General features: G+C 45.6%; 1 protein-coding gene, 1 long non-coding RNA gene and 1 pseudogene across 2 annotated transcripts; 2 read left to right on the top strand and 1 right to left on the bottom strand.

Moving 5' to 3' along the window:
• Positions 1-5091: 5091 nt before the first annotated feature.
• LOC103653616 (uncharacterized) lies at positions 5092-13701 on the bottom strand. The gene is made up of 4 exons (XM_008680466.4): positions 11197-13701; positions 5681-6836; positions 5483-5551; positions 5092-5395 (listed from the first exon to the last, which is right to left on the bottom strand). Exons 1-4 carry the CDS (start codon positions 13636-13638, stop codon positions 5358-5360), a joined length of 3705 nt encoding a protein of 1234 aa, XP_008678688.1. The 5' UTR covers positions 13639-13701; the 3' UTR covers positions 5092-5357.
• Positions 10888-11054, top strand: LOC111591488 (uncharacterized; annotated as a pseudogene).
• On the top strand, positions 11278-14399 carry LOC118476938 (uncharacterized). The gene is made up of 3 exons (XR_004857797.1): positions 11278-11375; positions 11473-11878; positions 13964-14399. It is a non-coding gene; the product is annotated as an uncharacterized lncRNA (long non-coding RNA).
• Positions 14400-22208: the final 7809 nt, after the last annotated feature.

Raw genomic sequence — 22208 nt, 5'->3', positions numbered from 1 at the left:
AGGCGTTGTCATGCTGAAGCTCCCTGAATTGTAGCTTCGGCTTGTACCTTCGTGTTGTGTCAATTCGCATATCACACTGCCGAAGGTGTTTTTGCTTGGAGGACCTTCGGTGAAGAAGAGGGCCCCCAACATACACATACCCTTGGTTCTTCGATACCTTTACCTCTCCTCTTACACTCTTTTCCGTTATCACCTTCAACCCTTGTGTTGGGGACTTGTTCTCAAATGCTATGGATTAAGAACAAGGCAACACAGAAAGAAGTTAATGGTTAATGCCCTTCGTCCTTCGAAGCATTATTTCCCTTTGGATATAATGATCTTCGGACGAAGGTCATGAAGGACATACCTTCATCATCACAGTTTACATTGATAAAAGGAGAAGCATATGAAACATGAGAGAATGACATGAATAACCACATAACATCATTCACATGTCTTTATTATATAATCATGAATGAATAAAAACAATATCGAATTACATTTGTACCTTCGGCTTGACAAAAGGTGAAAATACAAGCGTGACACACGAGCGAGTACAAGTCCGCCCCTGAACAGTACGGGTATACTGTTCATCTATTTATAGGCACAGGGCACAGCCTGTGTAAAATTACATTCATGCCCTTTATGTTTACTATTGTCTTAAGGACAATCTACCGAGGTCTAGATGGCCTTTTCCCCTTTTAGTCGGTTCCTCTTTTTGTCATTGAGCCGAAGCACCCTTGCGCGTAGCTTCGGAACTGCATCAATCTTCGTCTCGATCATGCTTTCCATGTCATGTATAGTTTTATTCCGAGTCCGAAGGTACCTGTATGTATATTACACTTGGGAAACATTGTTAAATCATGTTTTTGAGGACCTTCGGAAGACGAAGGCCTCCAACAGTAGCCCCTCGCAGTATTAATTTGTTATAAGAACGAATTCAGACTGCGACATGAACGAAGGCCTTAAGTCGAAGGTCCGAAAAAACACCTTCCCTTTGCTAGAATAGCAACAACCAATGACAGACGGGGCCCTCCAAGTTGCAACGTACTAGGCGTATAAATATGAACTCACACCGGCTACATTTGATACGCTGCTTGTGCTATTTGCATTATTTTCTCAAACTTTTAGCTCTTGCTCACTAGCACTCACTAGATTTTCAAGCTTTTTGAGCTTCGGTTAAAAGACACGTTTTTACCATGTCTGGGGAAAAATGACTGAGAAGGAGAAGCTGACTGAGGAGACGAAGCTGTTTGAGGAAAAGAAGGCTGCGGATCCTTATATTGCTGGATTTATTGAGTCGATGGCAAAGACAAACATAGAGAAGATTACTAAGGAGATACTGGAAGGTTTATCTGAAGATACTGGTGACAGTGATAGCTATGATGTGGAAAGTGGAGATGAAGATTCTGAAGATCGGCCCTGGCGGCCAAGCCATGCTGTCTTTGGAGAATCGACCATTAAACAGAGTCATCTTGAGAACATGAGAGGAAGGTACTTTCGGGACATGTCTATTGTGAGGGGTGGCGGAGACAACAACGTCCCTGCCCCTGAGGAAAACGAAGTTGTTATTTATCGAAGCTTCTTCAAGGCTGGACTTCGGTTCCCTTTGAGCAAATTTGTAGTTGAAGTGCTGAAAATCTACCAAATCTTCCTTCATCAGATCACCCCCGAAGCTATAATGAGGATGGGGATTTTTGTCTGGGCTATAAGGAGTCAAGGGCTAGAGCCAAGCGCGAAGTGCTTCTGCAGTATGCACGAACTTTTATATGAGACGAAGGCCATTGGTAAAGAACAATACCACAACAACTTTGGTTGTTATGGTTTTATCGCTCGCCCCAACGCAAGCCACCCGGTGCCAATATTTCGGAAGAGATGGCCCGGAGCCTAGATGGAAGAATGGTTTTATGTGAAGAATGATTTAAATGCAAGGGAAGACATTAAAGAAATCATCATGCGCCCTATCTCGTCCCGCTTCGGCCTCCGAAGGCCAAAGGTGGAAATTGATGATGCTGTCGAAGCATGTCAGAGGGCTTTCAGCACTGTTTGCTCCTTCATTGGTACAAGAGATTCGATTCAAGAACCTATAGCCTTTAGGGTATGGCCGCTTATGGAAAGCTGGGAAATGCCGAAGGAGACCATCACTGATTCCTGTGAAGGTAATTTAGTCTGATTGAAGTATACTTTCAAGTTTGGGGATAAGTTTGATGAGCCAAATGATGACTGGTTGAAGTGCATTGAAGCTACTAGCGATGAGCTACTTGGGGCATACTCCAAGGCCGAGGACAATGCCTTGTCTGCAGCTTTCGGGGGTCGGAATAAGAAAAGATTGAACAGGGTATTTGATGCTATTGGCTTCGTATACCCTGACTATTGCTACCCGCTGTGAAGGCAAGGAATAAAGAGAAAGATTGTTGCTTCGGGAAAGGTTGCTGCTTCGGCCATCACAGCCGAGCCGAAGGGCAAGAAGATGAAGGTTTTGACTCACCGGTCGTGCTATATTGAACCAGCCATGATACCTGAATTTGGCGAAGGTATTTCTTCCGCTGCCAAAGCAAAAGAAACTATTCCAATTATGCAGAGCACTGTAGAGCCGAGCGTAGTACCAAAGATAACTACAATTAGGCCAGCCAAGGCTGAAGATAATAAGGCCAAAGAGCCACAGGTGGAAAGAGTGACAAAAATGCCAGAAATCATAAGTCCACTGGGAGCGGCAGGTTTGCCGAAGGTGCAAAAAACTTCTGCCGCAACTCCCAAGAGGAGGAGAATGACTAACGTGCTAGATGCTGTATTGGAGACTACAAAAGCGCTGAGCCCTTCTCTTGTAAAGAAAGTCGCTCCAATTGAAGCCGAATCGTAGACCGAAACCTAAACTAGGCAAGCAGAAGCCAAAGCTGCACAAGTTCAAGCTGAAACCGAAGCTGGGCCTTCAGTGCCCACCGAGACAGAGCCTGCCACACCCGAAGAAAAGGCAACAGAGCAAATTGCATCTGAAAAGATCGAAACTCCTGCTCCCGAAGCTTCGAACAGAAGCATTGACTACATTATTCGTCATGCTTCGGGAAAAAAACTATCCCAAGAAGAGATGCTAGAAGCACGACACTACACCCAAAAATTGAAATATCCAAAAAGGGCATTAGTGTTCAATGGAAGCAATGAAGATGATTTCTTATACTGTCTCCCGGACAACAAAGAAATATCTATCTGCCGGGAGATAGGCAAAAGCATGGGATTCCCGAAGCTGGAAGATGGCCTTTCGATTTTATCGAAGGATGAACTTGCTGATAGCCTAGCATACAATAGCATAAAGGTATAAAAGTTAGCTTTGAACTTGAAAATGAGGTATTTCATTTGTCATGCTCAATTCGTTCCTACTTTTTGTAGGGCTTGATTCTTAGTAATGCCCTTAGGGCGTAGAAAAATATTGAAGACGAAGGTTATACGATGGCTCTGAACAACCTTCGTTCAGAGGTGATTGAATTCAGAAACGAAGGTCTTGAAAAAGACAAAATCTTAATTTCTCTGGTTAACAAAGTGAAAGAAGACGAAGCTAGTTTCAAAGCTCAGGCCAAAGCGCAAAAGATTGAAATTGAAGACCTTCGGAGGCAACTAGCCGAAGCTAAGGAAAAATGCGCACTCGCAGAAGCTAACCAAGAAATCAGCAAATATTGGAAAAATCATTTAGAGAAAAATGTTGAAGAACTTCGCACATCCAAGGAAAGATGCTTTGAAAAGTCCTTGGATTGTGTGAAGAAAATAAAAGCTAGTTTCGCCAAAGTGGGTGCCTATTCTGTCGAAGAAAGCTTCATACGAGGCGACCCCGAAGGCATTATTGAATGGATAAGTGGAGAGGCCGAGAACTTCGAAGAAATTTTAAGTTATCGCGGGGATGTTTGCGCGTTTTCTGGTGCGCGGGGCATTTCAGCCATGTTGGAGAAGGTGGGATGTGATCATATTAAAGTCGTGGCCCAGGCCGAAGCTGCCTTCTCCATAGATGATACGAAGGATCCTTTAGCTGAAGCGACCTTGATGGATGGAAAATTTTACAATGATGTCCGGGTGAATGGTGGCCGAGAGATGGCCCATGAAATTATAAAGAAAAGTGAAAAAGATACCCATGATGCCCGAGCAGAAGCAAGGCGAGCTAAAGAGGCTGCAGAGCGCGAAAAACGTATAGGTATTACTTTTTGGCTTTTAGCTTCGTCATTTGTTTTTGTTGCTTTGGACTGATTAACTTTTCCTACTTCAGCTGAATTATCTCCGCCGCCGGAACCGTTCGATCCCCTAGCGGATCCAGAAATGAAGGAAGCGCTGGACATTATAAATATGGCTGAATCCATTGTTGATGAAGTTGTTAACAAATTGATGCACGAAGTTGCAGAGAAAGTCCTTAAAGAGGAATATCACTTATTGTAAAAACATTTTGAGATGGTCAACATATGAGACACTAGAATGGACATTGTACCTTTATTGTAACAAGACTGTAATATTTGATGTGTATAGCTTTGAATCGAAAATGTAAGTTATTGTAATTCATTTCTTTGCAATGCATGAAACTTTACATACATACCGTTTTTGAGCCTTCGGCAAAAAAACATCTTCCCTTCTTTTCATGCTTCGTAAAGAAAAAGATCCATGCTTCGCAAAAATATCCATGCTTCGCAAAGAGGGATCCCTTCTTTTGTGACAAGGCTGATGAAGTTGTATTTCCTGAAGCTTACTTCGTGCCTTAGCACATTTTCATTTTTACGAAGCATTCGCCGAAGAGCAACTTCGTATTCAATTCGTGTCATTGATGCAATATGATGTATGATGTGATGTTATGCGAAATGATGTGATGATATGGTGCAAAATGATGAGGATGCCGAAGACACACACCCACACGCCCACACTGAAATACACAAGCTCTGCATCCCCTTAGGAACGACTTTGGAGCCTTCTTCACCGTTTATTTTTCGGTGTAAGTTCTGCATCCCCTAAGGAACGTCTTTTGAACTAGATTATTGGAATTGAATTTTATTTTAATAATAGTAATTTAGGCATATATCAATTAAGCTAATTTGGTTTTGTGCAAAATATATATGTATACTACTATTAGCAAGATGTCAGAGATATTTATGTGCTACATTTTTACTGTAGAGGAATGAGTCGAAGAATGTTCTGTAAGTTACAGAGTAGAAACAAATGCTATTAATACACAAAATTATTTCACATACTCCACTCCATGAATTTAAGATAGACTTATATCTGAACTTTGAAAAGTGGTGGAATGTAAAATTTAAAGCTAAATAGGTTAATTTATAATATGAATTACAATTTGTCTAAAATGAAGAGATTCAAATGTGCCGTCTGTAGAAATTGGATCTATCTTCTAACTATCACGGTCCCTTCCGACTTGCTACTCGTTCTTGTTTGCCTGCTAAATTGAATAAGAAATATTATTGCCAATTTAAAGTATAATTTATAAATCGAATCTAGGCTTATCTTTAGGGGAAGAGAGGACCTGCCCGTTCTTTGGTAGCAGCTTTGTCCTTATTAACCTTTGTGATGGTGCTAGCAGCTTTAGTTGGTTCTGATGATCAGAGAATGAAAATGAAGTAAGAACGTAACGACGACCCTTGAGAGTGAGCTATGATATGTTTAGGAATAAAGATTAAACTGATATGAATGTGAAGGATGCAACACGTTAGATATAGCGCACCTTTGTGATTCCCGCTGCCATCGTCCTGAACATCCTTATCCATCCCAACGTCTTTTTTATTAGGCGCCGCCTGCAACCTCTGGTGGTTATTATGCTCTTCCTTCTCATCCTTGGTCCATACCCCATCCCAATCCAATGTAAAATCTGGTATCTCCATCGGATTCTTATCATTAACTACGATTTCCACATATTCAAGTTTCTCGAATTTTGAACGGATATCACTCCACCCCATCTCAAAGTGCCTGAGATACCTCAAACGCAGTGTCTTGATGGAGGATGGTTCCTTCGTGGAACACCTTCTCATGTCTCCACCTCTCAAGTAGAGCCTCTCGAGCTTCTCGTTGCATTCGAGTTCTAGCTCTTCCTTGGGGTAGCACCGGATGTCCAATTTCATGAGGTCTGGTGGCAACTGAAAGCTGGTCCACGTCTTAACAAGTCCACGTCGCTTCTCTCTCGCTTTCTTCGTGCCACCCTCCAGTATGCTTGGTATCTCACTCCATGTAATCGTGAGTTTCCGAAGGCTAGCGAGGTACTTAAGATCCGCCATCTCACGCTTGCCTACATTAGCATCCGTGGTGATGCAAATGGTGAGCTTCTGGAGCTTCTTCAGCCTTCTGAGGTCTTGTATTCGGCACGCCTCCTTCCCCCGAGTCCCGGTTGCGAACACGAAGCCCTTGAACACCTGCAGCTCTGTGAGGGACGTGATTCCTCGGCCAATGTGCTCTAACATGTAGCACTCGGTGAGGTCCAGATGGGTAAGCTGCTTCAACTGTTTGATGACACCTGCCGACACTCTGGCTAGGTTTTGGCAGCCTCGCATGTCCAGGATTTCAAGTTTCTTAAGGCTCTCGATCCCTTTTGGGAGCTCTGTTAGCCGTGATAGACCACGGAGGCTCAGGTACCGAAGGTTCTTGAGCGAGCCGATGGCATCCCGTGACTCCAGTCCATCCACCTCCATGTATGTCTTGTCGTCAAGATTGTTCCACCGGCCGAGCTGCAGCACAACCAAGCATTCGGCAAGGTTGGAGAATGCAGACTTGCAGATGGGGTACACATGTGCATTGAGGTTTAGGATCACTCGCTTCCCTTCAAATGATGGAGGCGGAATCTCGTCACCATGTTCGGGCTCAGAGCTGGGCTTCACATCTTGAGGCCCCTGTAACAAAGTGTATATGTAGAAGTAGAGATATAGACAAAAAAAATTTCTTAAAATCGTGGTTTTATTATACTATATTTTGCAATTGTCAATTCAATATCATAATTTTATCAGCTCCAAAATACTAGCTATTTTTTTATGCAACATTACAAACCACGCTATTTAGGCAAAAGTTAGCCATATGACTTGAAAACTTTAGATTGGAGTAGAGTTTCAAATAATCTAAAAATGACATAATATCTATAATAGAATACCATAGTTTTGAAAATGGAGTTTTTAGAAATGTAGCTCAACACTTCGTGATATAAAATACTATATTATTCCTATAAATCATGGTATTGTCTAAATACCTTACTTTCAAACATGTCCCCAATATTGTCTGTTAGAACCCGGCCGCCGACACACAACGTGCCCGTCGGGTCGCCTGCCACACCACAGTCTGTCAGGTCACATCACACGCGCCCGAACGCACAACAGCGGGTTTTAGCTCTACTGAACCAAAACTCCGGTAAAAAAGCTAGCCCATTAGGGGTTGCACCCTCAACTATATAAACCATGTATGCCCACCCACAACTCAGAAGGTAGATCTATTTCTAACAATCTACCCCTCACACACTGTGAGCTCCCTTCACACATTCAGCTGTATCTAAGAATGCACTGGACCAACGTAAGCTCCGATACCAATTCAAGTGTTGTCGCAGCCCTCCCGTGCTTGTGTCGGGAACAAATGACGTCACTGCTTACTGGCAAGGCACCCTTCTCAAACCTGATCAACATGGTTGATGTCTCGCTAGCCAGCTCCGTAGCGCGGGGAAGCTGATGTGGTCGTATCTCCCATGCCAGCACCACACCTTGTCGACCCGCCGCATGGTGAGGCACATAACACGTGTGATATTGAGGTGGACGTTGTACAACCTATTGGTAGAGTGTCGGGCACATGCCGGTAGCACCTCTGCTGGTCACGCATGGTCATGATGCCCTTCTTGATTCAGATGTCATTGTCATCCTCGTCTAGCTACCCACACTGATGAGGTTCATGTCTAGCCATGGGATCAAATAGACTCTATTGAGTTCACGATGCTGACCAAAGATGCACACGAATAGCCCCAATGTTGTGTCTTTCGATGTTGACGAGTGATCCGCCCAGAATTGTACATTCCCCATGACGTTGTTGTCAATGTTGGAGAAGGCGGCACACAACCTAGTCATGTGATTGGTCACTCCTATGTAGTGGTACCAGGCGCCAGTGTCGTGGCTCTCTATGTTGTCAAGCTGGGCATATGCATACACTAGTGCATGTTTAATCGCGAGGCTTCGGCATAAAAATCGAACACCAAAACCGAAAAAACTGGAACTGAAACCGAAAGAACCAGAACTAACCAAATTGTATTATCTTACCATTCTTCAGAAATCAAATTTTAGTTCAATTTTTGGTTTTTGGTTCGGTTTAAACTAAAAATCTGAACTATTAGCCCACCAGCTCATGTTTCCCTTTTTGGCCCAACTGTGCACCACCATTTTACCCATGGGCTAGCCATACAAGCTTGCAACCTTCTCAAATCTCAATCCCACGAGCCTAGCCCTTCATGCGACTACGCTAGCCCCTCACCTCTCAGCCTCATGCCACCAGGGTGACTCAACCCTGCATGCCGCGGGAAGCACATACCCTCATGCTGTCACACCACAGCGGCAAATCCCTCACGTAATTCAATCACAGACGCAATAGCCCTCACATTGCGAACACTAGCCACCCTCATCACCTGGCGACCGCCGCCCACCAGCCACCACCAGCAGCCCACCCTCGTCACGATATAGCCGCTAGATGTCATGCTTGGTGTGTAGCCTTCGTTGCCATGCATAAGTCATCACCTTCATCATGAGCAACAACAAGCCATCACGCCTGTTGAGCCAAGCCTAAGCCATCGCCCTTGCCCCTCGGTTTTTTGGTTAAACAAAAAAACTGAACTAAACTATATGGTTAATGAAAGATTCAATTTTCACTTTTCAAATTAGAATTTCGGTTCTAATTTTTAGAAACCAAACTTAAAAAACCAAAAAACCGATCCGCAAAAGTTTGGTTAACTGGTTGCCCAGTCTTATCCGTCGCAGCGCGCAACACCTGCAGCGCTAGAACAGAGGTCGATGGGGCCTCCCTAGCAGCATGGGGGTGCCTCTAGCACTGGAACCGAGGTCAGCGGGGCCTCCCTAGCCATGTGTGGTGCCTCTAGCGCTGAAACCGAGGCCAGGGGTGGTAAGTCCGACAATGTCTTCTCCACAGGGGCTAGGGCCGCCTGTGTCAACATCTAAGCTGGTGGTAACTCTAGTGCCTCGATCCAGGCCAACGATGGGTGGATTTCCACCTGTGACACATTCAACACCGAAGATTCAACTGTCGATGTGTCGTTGCCATTTTGTCAGTCGGGAGCTATACGAAGGAGGCCCGTGCGAATAGCAAAGTCCCCGCCTCCTCTTCTGCCTACACGGCATGGGCCTCTCCTTTCTTGGGCTTGAACTATGCACTCCCTAGCCAAAGGATGGTTTTTCTACATCTCTGGCATTGATCTCGACCCACATCCCTAGCCTCCACCTGCTTTCTCGGTGCCGCCACATCCGTTCGACGAGCTGTGGCGTGGATGGCATCATTGGTTCGCCTACTTTAACGAGCCAGCCAACATATCCTTCTTCTACTTGAGTTGGGCCTCCCATTGTTCCTTAATGTGGTACAGTTTGCCGCTAGCACTGGGCAGCATCACATCGTCCTCCTCCTTGACGGCCTTGATTTGTCTAGTTACATCCTCGTCAGTGTGTGTTGACATGTCTAGCTGGGTTTTGATGGAGATCACGAGCTATTTATATCGTGGTCGGGTGATTCGAAGATACCTAGCCACGACCTTGTCCTCTGTCTCAGGTCGCCTAGTGTGCTGAGTAGTGCGATGATGCCAACGAGCACAAGGGCGAAGTTCTCCATGGATTTGCCATCCTTGAACACGAGGTTATTGTACTCACGCAATAGCCTCTGTGCATCGGTGTTGCGAATGCGGTCATCACCCACCTATCTCGTACTCGCGTCGCAGCCTCTGCACGACTGTCTTGCGGATGTGGTCATTTCCCACCTGCATCGTCTTCAACGCCTCCTACACTGCCTTTGCCATCAGCTTGACTGCCAGTATAGAGAACATGTCTAGCAACGTAGCGCTGCAAATCAAGTCGAGTGCCATACGATCATTATGATCATCAACCTCACCGTGTTGATGGCCTTCCCATGGATAGGTTGTTGGTCTGGGCACAGTAACTCGCTCGATAGTACGATTGATTACAACCTCTCGATTTTGTTGTTGTGTGGTGGTGAGTGCCCTCGTTGATGAGACAGCGTCCTCGAGTGCTCCAGTGGTAGTGACATCCATATAAGCCATGCTTGCCCACACGCAACTCACAATGTGGTACTATTTCCACAATCTCCCCCTCACACATTGAGCCGAGATTTGTCGACCTGAGTTTCGGTACCAATTGTTGGAACCGAACTACCGACACACAACGTGCTCGCCGGGTTTCCTGCACACACAACACACCTGCACACACACCCTAGGTCGTGGGGCCGCAACATACGTGCCTGAACATACAACAACGAGTTTTAGTTTTGTTGGACCAACACTCCCTAAAAAGATAGCCCGTTGGGAGTTGCACCCTCAAACATATAAATCATGCTTGTCCACACATCTCTACTTTTTAATACTTTTTAAAGCAGTAGTTTTGATGGTCATCTTGCGTCACACGCTAAGCGCACATCTGTTCTCCTCTCTCCCGCTTCTTGCCTACTAGTGGGTCATTAACTCAAGCCCAACACAACAGGGCGTATGGTTGTTCCTCTCCCCTGCTTCTCGTCTACTAGTGGTTTGTTATCTTACAGATGGGCCGTGAGAAACCATCCAAGCCTAACACGACAGGAAGCCGCACACAATATAGCGCTTCTATACAATACCACCCCGCTAGTTGATAGAGAACAAACGATCGAACGAGCTATAAAAAAAAGGGTCGGTCTCCTTTTCAACTTATTTCTTTCTCGGCCTTTTGGCTAAGATAAAGTGTAATGCTTGTTCTTATTTGTTTATTATCTGGTATATATGTTCACTTTGGCTTTAAATTTATTTTTTTAGGTTTTTTTAGAGGTCCACTACACTAGTTAATTAGGCTCTTTCCCATCGCTGCTAGTAAGCATCAAATATGATTGTGTGTCGTCACAACATACTAGCATTGTACTAATAATTGATTGTACTAATAATTGACATTGTGAGACTATTCCCATCATTTTTATAGCTAGACTAATTAATAGATTTGATAATAAAGTGTTGATGAATTATACCTTATTTGTTAGCTGTTCCGTAACTTGGGTTGGGTCTTCGTCCTTCTGGGAAGGTGTCTTATCTGCTGCTGCCGTGGATGTGCTCCCGACATGTGCCTCCGGTTGCTGCTGGTCCTGGACATCGTTGCCCTTGCCCTGCATGGAAGGTTCATTTGTTACCTTGCTTTTTCCCCAGGCCTGTGAGTGATCTTTCTTCTTGGTTTGTGTCTGTGACTCATCTTTCTTCCTGGCCTTGGCCTGTGTCTGTGACTCATCCGCCATGTGCATCTGTTGCAGCACGTGGCGATTGCCTGCTGTCAGGCAAAGGATGTTGGAATTGGGTTGCAGGTCCTCCGGGCTGCCCTTGTCGTCCAGCTCGGCGAAGCGACAACCTCTCGCCATGCGCTTCAGCATCCAGTGCACCAGGGGGTTCACCTGGCAGCCATGGATCACCTTGCTGCACCAGTTCTTCATCGGCACTAGGAAGCCATGATCAGAAAGCATGATGAAGATGCTTTCGGCGTCATCTCTGCTGTCAGCAGCGTCTGCGCCTTTACCCTGCAGCGCCGGCGAATCACTTGTTTCGCCACCGCCAGAAAGAGCCCGCGCTGGATCACTCCGGTGCCGGAGGTTGAACTCCGCGACCCACCAATAGATCATGATCTGCTTCTTGACCTCGGAGGCGAGCTCGAAGATGGAGAAGGTGAGGAGGCACTTCTGACTCACGCCGCTCAGCTGCTTGTTGTACTCTGTCAAAAGAAGCCTTGTGAAAGTTTCCTCGAGGATGTGCTCCAGGCGCACTTCCTCTCGTGGCCAATTCCGATGCTGCGGCTTCTTTTCCTCCGGCGCCGACGCTCGCTTGGCCTCGCTGTCTTCCTCCCCACCCGGACCAGAAGCCGTTCCTGGCTTCCTATCCTGGGATTGGGAGCGGTGCTTGTTGTACAAGGACATGAGGAGCTGAACCAGCTTGATCGCCTTCTGGAGCTTCTTCCGCATAGGGCGCTCCCCTTCCAGCTGTGGTATAGCCTTCCCCACTTGGATTTCATCACGGCGGCCCTTGCCCATTTCGCCGTCGTCCTTCAACTTCCGTGCAGCGCCATCGCTGTACTTCCGGCTCGGTTTCTTCTTCGCCGCTGGCTTCTGCTCTTCCTGCTCTGCTGACGCCGGCTTCTTGTCTTCCGGCGCCGACTCTAGCCTGGCCTCGCTGTCTTCCTCACCACCTGGATCGGAAGCCGTGTCTGGCTTCTTCTCCTGGGATTGGGAGCGGTGCTTGTTGTACAAGGACATGAGGAGCTGAACCAACCTGATCGCCTTCTGGAGCTTCTTTCGCATAGGTCGCTCCCCTTCCAGCTGTGGTGTCGCCTTCCCCACTTGGGTTTCAATTTCAACACGGCCGCCCTTGCTCCTTTCGCCGTCTTCCATCTCCCTCCTTGGAGCGCCAGAGCTGTATTTCCGGCTCGGCTTCTTCTTCGCCGCTGGCTTCTGTTCTTCCTGCCCTGACACCGGCTTCTTGACGTCCACCGCCGCCGTCTTCATCTCGCCTTCGGTCTTCCCCACTTCAGGCTTGGATGGAACAAGTACAGGGCTACCGCTGTCCTTGTGGGGCGGCGGCATCTCCCCTGTCGTAGGCTTCGTGTCCTCCAGCCCTGACACCGGCTGCTTGTCGCTCGGCGGTGTCGGCATCTTCGTCTCTCCGCTTTTGGGGCGGAGAAATAACAAGCCCACGACGGCGCGGAGCCATCGCCACCGACGACTCGCAGGCTTCTCTAGTCCTTCGTCCCCACTTGCCTTTGACGCGTCCTTCTCCTCCTCGTGGACCGAGGAGGCTAGTTCCGGAGCACCGCCTTCTTGCTTCTCCGGCGGCGGTGTGGCCTTCGCCGCACTCTCTTGCGCCGGTGTCTCAGCTGGCGAAGGCAATGCGGCAACTTCCTGTGTCGTGGTTTGCTCAACAGCGCCCAAATTTACAGTCTCTTTCAGTTGCGGCCTCCGCGCCGCGGTGGGCTTCTCTTCTCCTTCGTCCCCCCTTGCCTTTGACGCGTCCTTCTCCTCCTCGTGGACTGAGGAGGCTAGTTCTGGAACAGGGCTTTCTTGCTTCTGCGGCGGCAGTGTGGGCTGCGCCGCACTCTCTTGCACCGGTGTCTCAGCTGGCGACGGCAATGCGGCAACTTCCTGTGGCATGGTTGCGACATGTGGCTGACCGTCTGCCTCTGTCGTGGTTTGCTCCGGCTCGCCAACCGCACAATGGGCCGACTCCGCTTTAGGCTGAGCGGAGTCGTGGGTGGCAGCATCGCCGGCGGCGGTTTCAGTGTCTTGTGAGGCTGAAAATTGCGTGACAGTATGGTCGGGCACATCGTGAGCTATTTCCTGCAGCCGTGGCGGGGGTGGAGCAGTAGGTCCTTCGCCAGGATCCGCCATGGCTGTCTCTGTCTCGAGGCTGGAGGCGGAGATGAGGTTTGAGGCCATGATGGGGACAGGCAAGGCAAGGCAACTGGGAGCAAGAGCAAGACGACGCTCACGCCGGATTTATAGTCGACGCCCGCAATTCATAGCTTACTCGGGTGTGTCACGTGTCATTTACTCAGTTCGCCTGATACCTTGCTCATCCTTGTTCTCCGTCTCGACATGCACGCTCCTGCAAGCCAAGGATGCTCCAATTGTTTCTGTGCTGCAGTTCCACTTTGCATCTATCTATCTTACCATTCCGAAACTGGTGAAGCAGCTGAAGTGTATATTTAATGAATTTATATCACATACTGCAGTTCACAATATAACAGTGCTCTGTCTCCAGGATCTTACCTGCAGCCCATAGCGAGAGCAGAAAGTCGGCAGGCTTCGTGAGAGCATTCAGATTTCAGATTCACTGAGAGCGATCTGAATTCAGATGTTTTGTCACGTTTGTTTGGTTTTTTTTTTTTTTACCCCTTGATACACCATATGTAGGCAGCTGAGAGTCATGGAATCGGAAACGACGGTTGCTTGCAGTTGCAGCCGGTATGTGTTCCTCAGAATCTTGCAGATAATAGCTCATTGAAGTGTTGTGCAAGCTTAGAACAAATCCCTCAACTCCAGCTCCTGCCTTTGAAACCTGCAAAGCAAGAATCAGATCCTGTCATCAGTGCACAACGTACACTCATGTAGGGCAACCAAACCATATATACGACGAAAGACATCTCAACCCACAAGTAGGTTAAAAAGTAACGGTAAGCTGTCATGATTCATGAACCATATTCGGATTAAGTAAGCGTGATCAACTGAGGGTCCGTTCGTTTGTCTAGCATTAGACCAAGATTCATTCTAATTTATCAGAACTTACATAATTTAAAGAAACAATCCGGCCAGAAATTATTTCGGGCCTCCAATCCGTAAAAAACGAAAAGGGCATGAGGGAAGTTGCTGGGCCGGCCATTTTACTCGCAGTTTTTCATGCAGCGAAAATCCTGCACCGGGATCTGGATAGTTAACCGCAGCATCACGACAAAACAAAGCGTATCAAGGTCTCTCTTTTCTTCCACTGGCGATTCCAAGCCTCCAAGGAACATAAATGCAGTTGTGTTTGTTTGTGATGATGGCTTGAGGGATTAGCAAACCGGTGGAGTGTTGCTTTTCAGCGTCCAAACAGAACAACCACTTTAAGCACCGATCGTGTTTGCAGCGTGCAGCATCAGAACAATGAATCATTTTCCTCTTTGGTACCGCTGTGAAGACTCCTACATTTGATTCCACACTCGGAATTCTAGCTATTTCTCACTCTCAAGCCTGGTTCGGTTGTTCTAGAAATCAAAGGGACTAAAAGAGACTAGAAAGGGTTGAGCGCTTGTTCGGTAGACAGGAAAATGAAGGGGATTCGAAAAGCTAAAATCCTCTCAAATAAATGTGTTTGTAGCTACCACTACACCACATGTGTGTTTATATCTACATCTATTATAGTAAAAACATATAATACATCTCTCCCGAAGCCCACCTGCTACCCTTGCACAATGTGTAGTAGTAGATAAGTATCACTGAGATTATTAAATTATATTTTTGGATTGAGGGAGTAGTATTTAAAGAAGAGCCTTGCATGCAATTTCTTTTGTTTGAATAATGTTTTCAACTTAAATACTTTTTTTGCATGTGTAACATTTATTCTCCATAATATTTTTCCATGAATCTAACTTATAAATCATTTTCATAAACCAATGCCAAAGATGAATCCATGTTTCTTACTTGGAAACCCCGAACAAACACCACTAGCACGAGGCGCTCGCGTTGGCGTCGCTCACCGACGACGAGAAGAAACTTGGTGACTGCCAGTTCGAACTCTGGAAGCAGTCCTACATGACCCATGCGCCGCTGTGTACGGCAAGCTCCGGCGCAGCCGCCGCTTGGACGTGGTCCAGAGCGGCTGCACCGCGCTGTCCATCGTCAAACATGAGGACCTCATGGTCGTCGCCAATGTCGACGACTCTCGGGTTGTTCTAGGCATCGCAACCTACGACGACGCCATCACGCCGTCTAGCTCATCATCCACCTGAAGCCTAACCTGCCACGTAAGTCGCTACTGACCGACCATGAATTCTTGTGCGCTGGAATGATGACCATTGTTGTTGTTGTGTGAGTGTCCTCGAACAAGATGTATGTAGAGGAGTAGCACATCCGGTGGTGCAACGACCAGGTGTACTACCTCGCTGATGAGCCCGGGGTGCACTTCATTTGGCAGCCCAGCCAAGAGTGGTCGGTACTCACCATATCACGCGCGTTCGACGACTATTATATCAAGGATTGTGGCGTCATCTCGACACCGGAGGTGAGCAGAGGTGGACCGACAACAATGACCACTCGTCGGGGTACCTTTTGTGCCGGCCTGCCTTTAATTCTCTTCGCAAACACACACTTGCATTTTTTGTTTAAGCAAGTGTGTATGGTGGTGCGTGCCTGATGACTAACGATGTACGACGGAACTTCTACCGGCAGGTGTGGCACGTGCTCTCCAATAATGAGACCATGCAAATCATGACATATATCGAAGTCTGCATGATACTGATGGTTGCAATGTATTAGTGAAACAATTAAATTAAAATAACAAAATTTATGTATGGCTAGGATCACAAATGGATTATGAAATATTTTCTTATAACAATATAAGACACATTTTGTATATAAGTTATCATGGTATTATATATTCCCGTTGCAACGCACGGGTACTGACCTAGTTCAATTTTGAAAAGTAGAAAGGTTTTACACCTCCAATCCTATCCTCCCGAACATGCCGTGAGGGGGATTTTGATAGACTTGTTGGGGATTTATTCCCTTCTAATCTCCTTGGTTCTGTGATCAAACGAATAGTTAATTAGTTTTTTTAGGTATTTAAGTGTTAGTTTGAAAACTCCATTTTTATAAGAAATTCCTATTTTTCAAAGGAAAAATGAATTAATTTTGCTTGGAAAAATAAAAGTCATTTGAAAAAATGGGGTTTCTAAACTAGCCCTAAGAAAAAGAATCTGCAACTACATCAAAACAGATCTGCACTAAGAGGTCCATTGTGACCAAGTTTAGATCTCTTACTGGTTTTAAAATTTCTATTTGGTTTGAAACTTTCAATTTTGATGTATTTACTTTGGACAAGAAGCACAATGGTCTTCTGAAGATTTGCAGCTGCAGCTAACATGTGTTATTTTAGTGGAGACATTTTTTCCCTAAAAATCCAATCTAGCTAGAGAATGCCAAACAATTACTTTAATCCCCTGATGCATTAGTTCAGTTCCCATGAGCAACAATATTTGAACTTACCGATGTTTTGTTTGTCTTTTTTTAAAAAAAATTGTATCCAACTAATGGCTGACGTGTTGTTGTACTGCTACTGGCTGAGGTGTTGCTATTTTGATATCGATTTTCTATGGTCTGTTTGCATCCAATTTGATCGTGAGCAGATATAATGGGCTAACATAACTGCTTAATCTTTACCGTCCAAGCACTTCAAATTTCTGGACAGGGTCAGGGAAGTGCATTAACAAAGGTCAGGGTGGCCTTGGAACTTGTAAGGTGTGTTTCGTTTGGTTTTTGACTTTAGCTTTTGCCCCCTAAAAGCCAAAAGCAAAACTAAAGGGATGGATCTAGAAATCAGTTTTTTTCTAAAAGCTGACTTTCTCGCGGTGCAAAACTGAAAGCATTACTGGACCTACTTTTAGTGACTTTCGGATGAAACTGTGAAAACATATATCGAAGAATTTTTAACTGCTTTTAGTGGTTTCCACAAACGATTTTTAGCTTTTTAATAGCTCACAGCCCACAACATCTTTTTTCACAGCTCACAGCCCACAGCAACTTTTTTCACAGTCACAGCCCAACCAAACAGACCCTAAGTTCTTCTAAGATTGTTCTGCTTCTTGTTTCCATATATTTCGACGACTCCAAAATTTTTGTGACAGTGGCAGAACCAAAAAAAGTAGATCTACTAGACAACTGCAATATTTTATTATGTTATCTAGCATTTACTGCGAACACATGATTGACTTGTCACTTATGGTTTGAGTTGATGATGAGTGATTGTCAACATGGATAGTGTTTTTGGTGTGGGTCTTGGACTAACTAGAGTACGAGAACTTGTGTTGTGCAACCATGTCTGTCAACTTGTGGTGTGCATATGTGCAGTATAAGGACGGTGGGCGACAACGAAGGTGAAGATCATGCAGGCTCATGTCGATGGGCTAGGAGAGACGAAGGATGAGCGGTAGGTATTGATTGAGGGACTGGAGAAGCTACGATGACCTCCATAAACGATTCCACAATGGAATGATATGCATGTAGAATATGAATGGCTCCTACATCTCGCTAATCCCTAAAAAGGACCCCCACTATAATATGTGACTATAGGCCAATATCCTTACTGAATACAAGCGTCAAAGTGCTAACCAAACTTCTTGCAAACCGTCTACAAGGAGTCATCACCAAACTTATTCATAGGAATTAGTATGGATTTATCAAAAATAGATCCATTCAAGATTTCTTGGCATGGGCTTTTGAATACCTATTTCTATGCAAACAAACAAGTGAAAGGATCACGATGCCCAAGAGCGGGGGGAGGGGGGGTGAATTGGGTTTTTCTAAATATTCAACAAGAATTAAACCCTAGGCAAATATTTAAACCCTAAGCAAGAGCCCAACTTCACCCAACTACTAGCAATAAGAGAATACTACTAGAAAAACAACAATCCTAAGTCATTACTTCAACTACTTGCTAAACAATTGAACAAAGTAAAATGCTTGAATTAAATGCGGAATGTAAAGCAAAGTTGAGAAGACTCCTCCATTTGTTTGCCGAGGTATCGAAGAGTCAGCACTCCCTAGTCCTCGTTGGAGCACCCGCGCAAGGGTATCGCTCCCCCTTGGTCCTCGCAAGAACAAAGTGCTCACTATGAGGTGATCCTTTGTCACTCCGGCGTGGTGGATCCCTCACGACCGCTTACAATCTTGAGCCGGGTCACCAACAAATCCTTCGAGGTGATTACCGCGCTCCAAACGCCACCAAGCCGTCTAGGTGATGCTGATCATCAAGAGTAAAGAGTCATAGACTTTCACTTGACCAAGATAAGACTAATGCATGTGGTGTGTGCTCTAGGTGGCTCTCACTTGCACTAATGAGGTCCTAACACGGGATTAAGATTTTCTAATCACCTCACTAGGATTTGTGGTGTTTGCAATGCTCTAGCAATGTGTGGTCATCAATGTGGGCAGCAAGACACTCAACAAAGTAGGTGGAGGGGGTATTGTTGGTCACTTGTTCTCAAATGCTGTGAATCAAGAACAAGGCAACGCAATTGTTAATTATGATGGACCTTCGTCTTCTGAAGCATTATCTCCACATGGATATAATGCTGATCAGACGAAGGTCAAGAAGGACACGGTAACTGCATCTTATTAATTCACACATATTTGTATTTCATAAAGCATATATGAATGTTAACAGTATTAATGCTACATTGATACCTTCGGCTTGCTCGAAGGTGAAGATGCGAGAGAGTGATTTCAATTTAGCGTGAACAGTACAGTGTTACTGTTCATCTATTTATAGGCACGGGATACAGCCCGAGTAAAAGTACATTTATGCCCTTGACATTCATCTATAATCATAACACGAATCATTAAGGACTGAATAGTCTTTGTCCCTTTTCGGTCATCATCGTACTTGGTCTTCGTCATCGCAACAAGCCAAAGCTCTTCGACTATAGCTTCGTCGTCCATTCTTATAACCTTCGGGCTACATCTTCACCCTATCATGAGAGAAAACCTTCATCCCGAAGCTGAAACCTTTTATAATAATCCATGCCATACTGAAAACATATGGTCAGTCACGTTTTTGAGGACCTTCGGAAGAGGAAGGCCCCCAACAGTAGCCCCTCACAGTATTGATTTGTTTCTTTGTAACAAATTTAGACTGCGACGTGAACGAAGGCCTTTAGCTGAAGGTCCGAAAAACACCTTCCCTTCGCTAGAATAGCGAATCATTCTTACCCGTGGGCACTACCACGCTGCGGGGTTTTGGGTGTATATATAGAGACCTGTGCCGTGAGTATTTTTCATGCTATCTAGCTGCTTGTGTTGTGCATGCCATTTTAACCTTCTTTGCTTAATCGAGTTCGATTAACTTTTGAGCTTCGGCATTTGTGCAACCGCCATCTGAATGGCTGAGGTGAAGAAGATCATTGACCCCACACTGGTCGGGTTTTACGAAGCTTCAGAGAAAACCAACACGGAGAAAATCACCAATGAGATGCTGGCTGGGTTATCTGAAAATTCCAGCGATAGTGAGAGTTTTAATGTAGAAAGTGGAAATGAAGATGCTGAAGACCGGCTATGGAAGCTGAGCCATGTTGTTTTTGGAAAGTCTACTGTTAAGAAAGGGCAGATCGAAGCGATGAAAGGTAGATACTTTCGTGATATTTCTATCATGAGGACCGGAGGGGAGAATACTGTTCCTCTTCCTAAAGCTGACGAAGTGGTGTTTTTCAGAAGCTTCTTGAAAGCTAGACTTCGGTTCCCCCTAGATAAGATGTTGGTCGAAGTCTTAAAAACTTTTAAAATTTTTCTTCATCAACTTACCCCCAAAGCTTTTATCAAATTAGGGGTTTTTATATGGGCCATGAGGAGCCAAGGGTTAGAGCCAGATGCCAGATGCTTCTGTAATATTCACGAATTATCCTATCAGACGAAAGCGACTGAAAAAGAACAATACCACAACAACTTCGGCTGTTACAACTTCGTGCCCAGCTCTGAGGCCAGTTATCCCGTGCTGACGTTTCGGAAAAGGTGGCCAGGCTCTTGGATGCAGGAATGGTTTAATGTGAAGATTGACCTGAGTTAGAGGGAGGATATGAAAGGGATTATTCAGCACCCTATATGGTCACACTTCGGCATCAGGAGGTGGTTGCACTTGGGAATGACGTGCAAGCATGCTAGGCATCTTTCAACACAGTGTGTGCACTTATATCGGCGCAAGAGATTTGGTCCAAGAGCATATTGCTTACAGAGTGTGACCCCTTGCGAATGGATGGGAAATGCCAAAGGAGGCTGCCGCTGTCTCCAGTCAAAATGGCTTGGTCTATCTGAAGTATACCTTTCGATACAGAAGCCAATTTGATGAACCGAACGATGACTGGCTAGATGCTATAGAGGCAACTAGCGGAGCTGCTTGGAGTGTATTCAAAGGCCAAAGATGAAGCTATGACAACTGGCTTCAGTGCTCGCGACAAGAAGAGATTGAACAGGGTGTTCGATGTTATCGGGTTTGTGTATCCAGACTACTGTTATACCACGTGAAAGCAAGGGAGAAAAAGGAAAGCCTCTACCTCCGCTTCTTCTAGTGTCTCGAGGTTGAAGAAGGTTAAAGTTTTGACGCGCCGACCCAGGCGCATTGAGACGGCCGATGTGCCGAAGCTGAGTGAAAAGGTGGAAACAACCTCCCAGCCACAGAGGCTATTCCTGTTGTGCCTACTGAAGTTACTGCAGACCTGGCCAGTGAGCCAGAGCCAGTAACGGAAAAAGTACCAGAGCAGCCGAAGACGACAATATTTTCGAAGCTGCCAATCACCACAGGCACTCCAAGGAAATGGAGGATGGCAAGCGTTTTGGAAGCTATTCTAGAATATGTGAAGACGCCACCTTCTTCCGTCGAAGCCTCAGGGAGTAAAACTGAAGAAGTTTCAAAGATGATTACTGCCAGCACTTCTGCTCGTGCCGAAGCGGGGCCTTCAGAAGTCGTACCAGAAAATCGCACAGAAAAGAGCCTTCAAGAGAAACCTTCGGTGCCAACTCCCAAAGCACCTTTCTAGGACGACCCGAACTACATCGTTCGACATGCTTCGGGAAAGCAACTAACAGAAGAGAAAATTGCTGAGGTGCAACACTATGCTAAGGATCTGAAGTACCCCCCGAGGGTCCTTGCTATATGGTGGTAATGACAAAGATGACTTCCTTTACTGTCTATCAGACAGTAAAGAAATACACGTGTGCCGGGAAATAATGGACAACATAGGATATCCAAAGCTTGAACTTGGCCTATCTGCAATGTCGAAAGATCAACTTGCAGACAGTCTTGCTTACAACAGCCTGAAGGTGTGTATACTTTGAATTATCTACTGTTATGGTTTTTCTTGCCATTGTTACATTCTCACTCTTCGCTTTCCAGGGCTTAATTTTAAGCAAAGCTTTGAAGGCCCAGAATGATGCAGAAGATGAGAGCTACCGCATAGCTCTTAGGAATCTACGCTCAGAATTTATCACGCTAAGAAATGAAGCTCTTGAAAAAGAAAAAAATATTACTCTCCTTGGTAGATAAACTAAAATCTGACGAGGCCAAGCTTGCAGCCCAAGCCGAAGCTTACAAAGTTGAAGTACAAGAATTAAAGAGGAAGGTTGCTGAAGCAACCGAAAAATTCGAAGTTGAAGTGGTGAAGCATGAAATATGCAAAATCGAAAAATTAAGAGCACAAAAGAATGTCGATGAGCTTCGTGCTGCCAAAGAAAAATGTTACGAAGTATCCTTGGAATGTGCTAAG

Source organism: Zea mays, chromosome 4, assembly GCF_902167145.1.
Source record: "Zea mays cultivar B73 chromosome 4, Zm-B73-REFERENCE-NAM-5.0, whole genome shotgun sequence".
In the NCBI taxonomy this organism is placed as follows: Eukaryota; Viridiplantae; Streptophyta; class Magnoliopsida; order Poales; family Poaceae; genus Zea; species Zea mays.
The sequence above is the reverse complement of the archived record's forward strand: the minus strand, read 5'-3'. Positions and strand labels throughout refer to the sequence as shown.

What these genes read in the sequence shown, in the direction of transcription:
- LOC103653616 (XM_008680466.4), bottom strand. Translation starts at nt 13,638, where the DNA reads ATGGCCTCAAACCTCATCTCCGCCTCCAGCCTCGAGACAGAGACAGCC. An exon ending in TGGCAGCGGGAATCACAAAG is followed by an intron (nt 5,552 to 5,680) that starts GTGCGCTATATC and finishes TCTGATCATCAG; the next exon opens with AACCAACTAAAGCTGCTAGC. An exon ending in TGCTACCAAAGAACGGGCAG is followed by an intron (nt 5,396 to 5,482) that starts GTCCTCTCTTCC and finishes TCAATTTAGCAG; the next exon opens with GCAAACAAGAACGAGTAGCA.